Source organism: Pistacia vera, unplaced genomic scaffold (assembly GCF_008641045.1).
Source record: "Pistacia vera cultivar Batoury unplaced genomic scaffold, PisVer_v2 Contig147, whole genome shotgun sequence".
Taxonomy (NCBI): Eukaryota; Viridiplantae; Streptophyta; class Magnoliopsida; order Sapindales; family Anacardiaceae; genus Pistacia; species Pistacia vera.
Window position 1 is genome coordinate 521,965 of NW_022195543.1, and position 11,246 is coordinate 533,210.

At 33.8% G+C, this 11,246-nt stretch overlaps 1 protein-coding gene across 1 annotated transcript; it reads left to right on the forward strand.

Moving 5' to 3' along the window:
• The first annotated feature begins 655 nt into the window (after positions 1-655).
• LOC116124052 (transcription termination factor MTERF15, mitochondrial-like) lies at positions 656-1,126 on the forward strand. Its single transcript, XM_031409765.1, has one exon. The coding sequence runs from the start codon at positions 656-658 to the stop codon at positions 1,124-1,126; it is 471 nt and encodes a 156-aa protein (XP_031265625.1).
• Positions 1,127-11,246: the final 10,120 nt, after the last annotated feature.

The following is an 11,246-nucleotide window of genomic DNA, read 5'->3' on the forward strand; positions in this document are numbered from 1 at the left end:
CTTCATGTTCATGGAAGATACGCTAACTTAGCTTTATTAAACCCTAATAAATTTCAAGATTTTTCGTGACCAATTTTAGTAAAATACATCTCAACCAACTCAAATGAACATTCTTTTACCGTCTCATACCTTATTAATTCATGTGGGTTGTCTTCTGAATCTGCTCTAAAGGCATCCAAAATAGTTCAATTTTATACTCCAGAAAAACCGGACTTAGTGGTAAACCTTTTCCAGAGCAGTGGCTTCTTAGAAACCCAAATCTCAGGCCTCATGAGAAAATGCCCAAAACTGCTTTTGTGCAATCCTGAGAAAACCCTTTTGCCAAAACTTGAGTTTTTTTCACTCCAAAGGCGTTTCCAGTCGTGATCTTGCAAAACTTTTATGTCGTAGACGTAATGTCATTCAAAGGAGCTTAAAAAACCAAATAATCCCTTCCTTTCATTACCTTAGTAACTTGCTTCAATCTAGTGAAAGGGCTATTACTGTTATTAAAAACTCTCCATGCATTCTTGAAACTTATATAGGACCTAAGATTGACATTTTGCGATATTATGGTGTGCCTGAGGCCAAGATTTCCACGTTTTTGTGTCATTGGCCTCACTCATTCTTAGCAAAATCGGATCAATTTAAAGAAACTGTGAAGGAAGTCAAGGAAATGGGTATCAGTCCTTTGAAGATACAGTTTGTTCTAGCCATTGTAGCGAAAAGAATAATGAGCAAGTCGCACTGGGAAAGGAAACTCGATGTTTATAAGAAATGGGGTTGGTCTGACAAAGAGGTTTTAGCGGCATTTTCAAAGTATCCATGGTGTATGATTGCATCAGTGGATAAGATTACGGCGGCAATGGACTTTTTCGTGAACAAGATGGGTTGGTATTCTTCCATTATCTCAGAGCACCCAGTACTTATAACACTGAGCTTGGAGAAGAGACTTATACCTAGGGCTGCAATAATTCAGTTTCTGTCATCGAAAGGTTTGATCAATAAAAAGATAAATAGTTTGACTTATATGTTTGAGTGCCCTGAAAACACGTTCCTGCAGAAATCTGTGAATTCTTATGATGAAGCTCCCCAATTATTGAAGCGGTACCAAGAGAAGTTGAATCCTTTAGAAAAGCCAAAATAATCATTGTGTAGAAACATGGATGCATTATTTGTAGAATCCTTACATTGTAAAATCCAAATTGCAATTTTCTATAAGAAATGGAGTTTTTCTGAGGAAGAGATTTTTGAAGCATTTGGGAGGAATCCATGGTTTATGATGGCATCTGAGTTTAAGATTAAGGCAGTAATGGATTTTTTTGTCAGTAAAATGGGTTCAGATCCTTCGGTTATTGTCAAACGCCCAGGACTTATTACTTTGAGCCTGGAAAAGAGAATTGTTCCAAGGGGCACCTGTCTTTCAGTTTCTGTTGTCAAAAGGTTTGGTGAAGGAAAACCTTTACTTGCCTAAATTGTTTGAGACTCCAGAGAAGTTGTTCTGGGACAAGTTTGTGGACTGTTATAAAGAGGAAGCTCCTGAGGTGTTGAAGCTGTATAAGATATAAATAGAACTTCTCAAGATGACTAAAATGTGGGTTGTAAGCATGGTTTAGAGTGATGCAAGTGTATAATCAATACATTATGATTTCTGGGTTTTTTTTTTTCTTTCTTTTAAATGTTCTGTAGTTTGATTCCAGAACACAATTTTCTTGCTTGTTTATCATTTCCATATCTTTCTTAGTCTGTTTGGCTCATGCAATTCAACTTTATTAATTAAATTTTCTCTGTGTTTCAACACACGGTCCCACTCATTTCTTTCTTCTTCTCCTTCTTTCAACATACAAGAAACACATGTGAATGAATTTCATCTTTAATAAAAAATATTGAAAATATAAATAAAAGGGTATTTTCGAAAGTAGATAGGGTTTATGAGGCATTTGCATATGCTAAAATATTTAATGGGATAAACTTGGAAATGGGGTTTAAACTTTAAAAGATAAAATGTGGGAGGTCTACAAGATTACTCTAAATTAAATTTGTTAAATATAATTAAATAAACGTTCCATTAATTTCATTGGGCACTTTCGCAAGCCCATGTAAAGCCCAATGAGGCCCAACTCTCAGATTACATTGCTAAATTCCCTAATTAATTAATGTATGATCTTATTTCATATTGAAGACCAATTAAGGCATAAAAATATGGGACAATATTGATTTAATCATGAAAATCAGTCTCTTATTAACTTCAGAAAAACGATGGGAGACTTATTTAAAATAAAAATAACAGTGTTTTAATCTTCAATATATGTATAAACTGTATATATGAATATTTAAATATCAACATTCATGTATATAAGATAGAAGGTTCAATCAATTCAACATTTAAGAATTTATAAAATTTCTATTGGGGTTGTTGAAAACTTTAACAATAAGGGGCCATGTGAATACATTCGTGGGTTTTGCTGCCCAATCAATGGGCAGGGAGTCCCGTGAAGAATTTATCTAAGTAATTAATTCTTAATTAGATCTAAACTTAAGAAAAGAGATCTTTGTAATATTAGATTTTACTCTTTAAACCTAGTATATAACTTATTTTTCTCTTGTATAAATATAATAGCAAATCATATGACAAATTACATTTATTGTAATGAGAGAGGTGAGACAGTATTTCAATAATACTGACTTTGTTAGACGTAGCTTGTTAATTAAATGAATCAGGATAAATCGCACATATTTTTCTTTCTCTTTACCTATGTATCTTTACTGTTTTTGATTTCTTATTAGTCTAGATTGTTTCAATTTCATAGAAAAGGTCCATGATAAATTGAAAAAACTTTAGTCTATTCAAAATTCAAGAATTTATATGAAGTTGCAATTTGCGAGATTTAAAAACTAAAGATTGTCAAACCCCAAATTTTAAAGATTGATTTACTTAATAATGTAAATAAATTACCTGTAACAAAATCCTTACTAAACATCCATTAATTCACATAAAAAAGAACAATTAAAAGAATTATAAACTACACTTCATTAATTGTTACAATATAGTTTTCTCATATCTCATAAGCCATGGCAAGCAGCAGCAATTCAAGGTTTGTACTCTTCACCTTCGCCATGGTGTTCCTTCCAATATCGTTACCATATGAAGCAGCTCGATTTACTCTTTTGAATAATTAAAAATTCTAAAAGTTTGATTGAAATTTTGTATTTTTATATAAAAAGCTGTAATATATAAATCATTAGCTAACATGCTCTAGTAAACAAGGTTATTATTCTAAAGAAAAATACAAACATCTGCATCAGAGAGAATATGAAATTTAATAATATTATTGTTGGTGTCAAAGTTTCACAGGGTCTTGATCGTTTATATAGCAAGGGTACCCTCATCACTCAGAGATGCATTTTTAGGATAAAACCGTGCGAATCTCAGGGTTCAAAGCAGACAATACCTCTAGGAACTCATCTACCATGTATCTGGATCTATCAATAGTTGAGACATCAATCACGCATTAATTATCGAATAAAAACTAGTAATTATGACGATTAAAATTTAATAAAAATTATTCAACTGTTGGTCTAAAGACTCTTAGCATTTTCCTTTTTTTTTTTTTTTTTTTTTTTGGGTCAATTACAATTGCTTTATAGAAATAAACAAAGCTTCCAGCTCTGAGTTCATATATAGGGATATCGTGAAACACATACTAAAAGTCATTGTAATGTTGACAATGGAAAAAACCAGAAGTAAATAACACAATTGATTAAACTAGAAGTAAAAAACCATTAATTTTATCAAGTTCTAAGAATGTTCAAGTCTCCCATGCCCGAAGGCGGACCCAGTATTTTTGTTCAGGGGGGCCTTTGTGACTCTGCCATTGTTTGTCAAACAATTAGTAAAAACTTAAAAAAAATATCAAACCTTAAGCAAAGAAAATAATACAATATCAATAATCTGAAAGAAAATAATGTAATAATACAATACTTTACCACTTGAATAAATCTATGAGAAGCAAAGCATTGAACAAATTATATTGAAAATAACATCCAATTCACGAGGAAACACAAGAAAATTTTTACGTGGAAAAACCTCTTCAATTAAAGAGAGCAAAAGACCATGAGAATCTAACGATCCACTTAAATCCAATATAATTAAAAGAGTTTACAAATATCACAATCTACCAAAAATGTTGTACACAAATTTCTTATTTCTCCTCTATTTTATTTTTTTTTTTTTTTTTTTTTAGCTTTCAAAGATTATAATATAAATTTTTATAATTTTGATCAGCTGCCTAGCCTAAGCTAAAGTCAACTAGCTAAAGTCAACTAAAACTTAAATTAAGTTAACGTTGTCTTGACTTTTAATATGAATTAATAAAAAAAAAGAAAATTTTCTTAGTATAAACATAGATAATAACTCAAACTTCTTTAATAATTTTGAACAGTTAAATGGTGACATTTGAAATGTAGGAAAGTGGTGGGTGAAGGGTGAAGAATAACGTTCAGTAAAATATAGTTAAGATTTAATTTGCCAAAGTAGGAACATTTTTAAACATAAAACAAACTCACAAGATCTATGCCTTTTCCCATCAAATTAGAATAAAAAACCTCCAAAAAATAAGCATGATTCAACCCTAAAATAAACTAAAATGAAATGAGTAATACACATATGACATACCTAAAACTGATAAAACAGAAAACGAATCTAATTGTGGCACCTTGATTAGTGAAAGCATCAATAATTTCAATCTTCAAAAGTTTTAAGAACGAATAACATAAAGAAAGTGAAAGAGAAAATGAGAGAGTAAAGAATTTTAAGGATAAAATCATAAAAAACATGTGGGCGTAAAAAAGAATGGAGAGAGTTTTAAACTTTTAATATGATATAGACGTAGAATATATATATTAATAACAAGTTTTTTATGAATCTAGATATATACGTATAATATTTTTCATTTTTATAGAATTTGAAGGTAGGCTTAAATATACATATTAATAAAAAAAATTATGGCCTATATAAACAATTTTTTTTTTTTTTTTTTTTTGGCCTTTTTTTTAAATGTGACGCTAGGCGTAGCCTACCCTCTAATGGGCTGGGTCCGCCACTGCCCATGCCTCTAAAATTCATTTCTTCACCTTACTTACCACGATGGGTCGTCAATATCTGTCATATTGATTCTGATTTTCATATACATTTGTTTTCAGGTTAATTTCCAATAACAAGAAATTGCCCCAAACTTTGGTATCTGTCATAGTCTAAATACTTAGTCAAGCAAAGTCAGATTCAATAAAGTCTTAAGAGAGGTGGACAAGCTTTTGCAAAGCAAGGGACGTGGATTCAAAGTTTCATATTAATAACTAATTTGAATATACAAAAGAATGAATTCTAGGTTGATGCTACGAAGTTTCATTTCAGAAGACTAACAGGAATAATCGAATGAAATTGGTTTTAAATACACATTGACTGCCCATCATATACGTTAATCTTATAGCCCTATAAATTAGTATGCTCCAAATGAAATAATGCAAGCCCATTCTGAATAATATAGTTTGAAAGTTGATAAAATATGGCAGCAGGCAACCCTACAAGTTCTGTGCTGGTAACCCTTTTCATCTTTGTCGTTGTCTTCACTCCGATGCTATCATGTGAAGCCGCTCGATTTACCAATGGTATGTATTCATTCATATGTATAAATATTCTGGTCTTTATAGTAATTTAAAGTCCCTGATAACAAAAGCTTTTTGCAGGTTTCCATGGAGATCGTCTGTACTGTCCACAGTGCGTGTGCTGTGCACCGGCAAAACCAGGTAAATGTTGCCCCTGTTTCTGTGGCGGAACCCTGTCCACAAATGGTCACCATAAGTAATTTGGGAACTGGTGGCTTGACTGATTCGATCAAGACCTTTGGTGTGTTGATAGAATTTGCCCTCAGGAGTTATTTCATAGCTTTTCCATGTGTTTATATAGTCAATGTACTAGTTTCCGTTTACAGTGCAACTTTATACGACTGTATTTTATAAGTTTTACAAATTCACAGTAATAAAATTCTAAAAGTCTTTGTATAAAATGATACTTCTTCTATATATATATATATATATATATATATATAATAAGACAACACAATTAAATGCATCAGTGATTAAATTAACCTGATCAATCAAATTCATCAATGTTTCAGTCAGTTGCCATCAATTAATTCCGACTTCCATTGTTTTTTCTTTCTGTAATGCAGACAAAACTCAGTTAAGCTTAGTCTCAATAACTGTTGACAGAGCATTGACTTTTGAGTTTTGACTGAAAATAGACGAAGTTAATTGAATGAACTGACTTCAAGTTTAAGAATTTACAGTGTTTCATGGTGAAAGAACTTCCAGCTGCCATGTTAGACTATAAAGACTTGGACACAAGAAAGTCTCTGTTGCTGACTCTCTTCATCTTTGCCGTGGTGTTGTCTTCAACCTTGCCATGTAATTTAGCTGGAGTAACCCGGTCATGGTAATCAAATATATATCAACTTTAAATTACGTTAGTGTTCAACAATTAATATTTTGGTTGAGTTCGAAAATATAACAGTTTTTGCAGGTGATCGTCGTCTCCAGCAGCTGGGAGCTGGACAGCCAAAGCGACCAGTCTGTATAGCTTATGTGTGCTGCACGGCTGCACCACCAGGTCAATGTTACCGGTGCTGCGCTGTTCCTATTCAAACCCGATCACAAAATGGCTCTCTCGGCCTGTATAGATTATAGCAAACTGTCATGAATAAAAGAAAGCTTCACTTACTGTAACGCTTTGATAATATATCAGACATCTTCTGTATTTAAATTTTATAGCATTGTTCATCTTTCCTTTTTCGCATAATATAAAAGCTGAATCTTATGGGATGCTAACAATTTCATCCCCGAGGTTTGGCTTAACTACCTGTAGTCTTATAGAACTATAGAAGTTTTTAGTAAGGTTTGCTATTGACACTATGACAATGACACTATGGCAGGGGCTAAAATGTTACTAAAAAATTCTATGAGAGTAACATTACTTAAGCCAAATCTTGGGATGAAATCGTTATTTTCCAGACAATTCTTGCATATCAGGCTAGCCAGCAGGCCCAAGGACGCTAAACAACCAGCGTTGCGATTTACGTATAGCGACAAATTTTGGGCCCTTGCGGCCCCAAAAAGTTAATTTTCAATAAAATAAATTAAAATTTTAAAATTTAGGTAAAATCATATTTATAATCCAAATTTTTCTTGTTGATGTATACCTGAAATCAGGAAATGTGATTTTAATGGGCGTAAACGACTGGTTTGCCTTAATGACATTCGTGTTCATGTATACCTGAAATCAGGAAATGTGATTTTAATGGGAGTAAATGACTGGTTTGCCTTAATGACATTCTTGTTCATGTATACCTGCAATCAGGAAATGTGATTTTAATGGGAGTAAACGACTGGTTTGCCTTAATGACACTTTTCTACCCTAAATGTTTCAAAATACCATTGTCCCACCCAAAGTTTATATTCCTACCAATCGCTAGCCGATTCTGGCATCTTTATGACCACACGCCACCACCATTCTCTTCCCTGATAACCACTCACTAAAACCCCTCAAATCTTGTTCCCGCTAACCCCGTCAATCGCCGACAATCGAACGATTTGTGTAATACACAACAATCCCTCTCAAGTCAAATTCTGACCAATCCCAACTACCAAAATCCAACATGCCACCATTAAAAGACTCACTGGCATCCCACATCTTCAAAAGCCCCAACAGTGTGGACCGATTTTTCTCTCCGTTGGCCATCGAATCAGAAAGTATATTCTGTAATCTGGATAGTAAACGAAATATAGACTTTGGGTGGAAAACTGGTATTTTGAAACTTTTTGGGTGAGAAAGTGTCATGAAGGCGAACCTTGGGTGGGACAAAGTCGTTTACTCTTTTAATGGCTAAATTAGGAGCCAAAAAATATAGGTATCTATGTGAGTTTTCAAAAGGGCTGTTTTGTAATTTTCTTATTTCATTTTCATCCTGGAAATCCCATTTATGAGCTAGACTGAGACATGCAACTATTCCAATGCCATTAATACGCGAGAAGTTCAAGTCTTTGTTAAGCTGGCATCAATATTATTGTGTCTCCAGATGCCAAAAGCTGGCTTCAGAAATAAGAAGCACACTGCTTACAATTCTGAGAACCAAGACACAACGTTATAGACATTACCAATCACCAAGGCCATCAATTGCAATTAAGACCAAAATATCAAATTGCAATTCTCTCCTAAATACAACGTTGGTATATGTTCCCTTTCATGTCTGCAATTTATGCTTTATCCCCAGTCAAATGAGTCCTTAATGGCTACCTTGAAGAAGAATGGCGCACAAGAGAGCTAAAGTGGGTGGTACTTCCATAGTTTGTTTTATTATCATATCACTCATGACCATTGTGTGATTTTCCTGAAAAAAATCAACAGTTTTGGCTTCTGATGTTGCTTAAAGCAGGCTAGAAGGAAATTAGATGACATTGGAGGTAAGTATTCTAGTACTTATAGTTCTTTAATTTGTGTATATAACTGAAATTCAATAAGAGACTTATTGTGTTCATAATCAAACCTTGCTTTGATTATTTTTCTGGTTTTATGAATCATTATAGGCTCCATAAGCATCGATTGCGGTTTACCGCTAGGTTTCACTATACTGATGAGATAACAGATTAATTTACACATCTGATGAGACCTTATTAACACTGGAGTGAATAAGTCCATATCTTCCAAGTTAAGTCTGGTATTCTTCCAAAGACTCTTGAAACGTTAGAAGTTTTCCCCAGGGAGAGAGAAATTGTTACACACTAAAACCTCAGAAAATGATACATCTACTTATAAGAGCTCTCTTTATGTATGGGGATTATGATGTGACGACAAATTGCCGAATTTGATCTCTATGTCGGAGTTATCGATGGGATAATTGAGATTTGATAATGCATCTCATGTTTGATGTAAGGAGATTATTCATTTGGCCTAAACGGGTGAAATTTATGTTTGTCTCCTCAACATTGGTAAGGACTCCTTTTATATCAGCTTTGGAGCTAAGGCATTTCATAATACCATTTACGAAACTCAACCAGATCGGCTTTAGTTCTATACAGGCGTCTCGATGTTGGTTCAACACCAATCAAACAGTCAGGTAAGTTTCTTTCATACTGTTGGATTTGATATCTGAATCTGGTTTAAGCTTGACTGCAAATGTCTATACATGTTTGTTGATATTGCCACTCAGGTACAAAGATGATAGCTATGATCGGATGTGGGTTCCTTACCCGGGTTCTGGATCTATCATACTCGTCCCACTGTCGATTCCCTGCTTCAATCGGAGTATAGGTTGCCATCAAAGGTCATGCAAACTGCTGCTAAGCAATTTATTCCGGTTCGTTGGAATTTGAGTTTGAAACTGGTGATCTTCTCTCTTAGTTTTTATGTACATCACTTTGCAGAACTGAAATCCTCCAAGTGAATCAGTCACAGAGAATTCATTATATGATAAAATGGTAATCTGTGGAAGGAATCTGTTTGTTCCTGAGTATCTAAATTCACTACTATAGTTCAGCAAATCAACCTATGAAAGGAAGAAAACAAGTTTTTCTCTTAGGAAACATCGGAAGTCTACCTTCCTCCCATTTTAAAAATGCATTAGAAATTTATGTTCTAAAAGATTTTTTCAGCATCAACGGACCAAGGAGATGTATGTCTTTGCTGTACTTTTTTTCTCTGTTGAAGCATATATTAGTCATTTCATTTCTAATCTTTCTTCTAATATTATAGTTAATGCAATCATGAACATCAAGTCGAGCTTCAGGTGGTGAAGGCTGGCAAGGGGACCCATGTGTACCAAATACTCTTGGGATGGCCTAACTTGCAGCTACAATGGTTATGATCCCCCCAAAATCATCTCTTTGTGAGTGTTATCTTGCGCAAGAAATAAGGCTATTGAAACATTAACCAATAAAGAACAAATTGATTAAGCATTTTCTAGCTTACTTATTTAACTAAATGAAATGAATTACCGGCAGGAATTTATCATCGAAAGGATTGGCAGGCAGGATAGTTCATTCACTTTCAGATCTTAAGTCATTAACAGCTGTAAGCATAAGTACAATGTGTATTATTTTCCGGTGTAAGTTTACAGACTATATGGGACATGTCCAACAATAGCTTAACCGGATCACTGCCTGATTTCTTTCTCAACTACCACACTTGAGAGTTCTGTAAGTGACTGAGATTTAATACATAAGTTTGTACTCATTTCAGGCAAAATGGAATGTTTAATCCTGTAGTCCTTGCAGGAACTTGGAAGGAAACAAACTCTCGGCTTAGTCCTAATCTCTGTGGGCAAGGTCACAAATCAATCACTCATATAGGTTCACATCTTACTCTAAACTTAAAAGTTACTTCTAGTTTTGAGGTTAACAAAACAATTTTATTTCTATTTCTCATTTCCCAACATTAATTTATCCTCTAAGAAAGCTGATTCAATGATAGTATGATTGGAATCGATCTAGTTTGTTCGCACCGTGCAAAAAGGAGAGAAATATTCTAGTGCCACTTGTTCAGCCATGTTTTCAGCTCTTGTATCATTTTGATTGCATTTCTTATCCTTGTGGATCTATAGAAGAAAAGAGGTTATATATATCGTTGCTTCATCAAATTTTGTTGGATGATAAACATTCAATTTCAGCTCCAGGATTTTGCTTAGCACAAATGCTACCTCTATGATAACTTTATGTATAGCTGCTAAGGTGGATGCCAAATCTTTGCAAGAGAGAAGGTCACTGAAATTGAACAGTCGAGAGTTCACATACTCTGATTGTGAGCATGACCATAATTTTGAAAGAGTTCTTGGAAAAGGAGGGTTTGGAACTGTTTACGTTGGCTACTTGGTTGATGGAACACAAGTTGCTGTGAAATGCTCTGTCCATCATCAACTCAAGATCTATACAATTTCGAACTGAGGTTATTCCATCCGAAACTCAAACAGACTAATAGTTAAGTATCATATTGGTATAACATACATTTTGTCTGGAGTATACTTTGAATCTGGTTATAATTAAATGTTATCTTGATCAACAGGCTCAGTCTTGATTAGTTCATCACAGGAACTTAGCTTCTTTTGTCGGATACTGCACTGATAGCAGAAACTTGCATCATCTATGAGTACATGGATATGGAAACTTAAGAGGGTATCTATTAGGTAATAGTCATGTAATTTCCCTGAAGGCATTTCTAA

Coding starts and splice junctions, on each gene's coding strand:
- LOC116124052 (XM_031409765.1), top strand. CDS start 656: ATGGGTATCAGTCCTTTGAAGATACAGTTTGTTCTAGCCATTGTAGCG.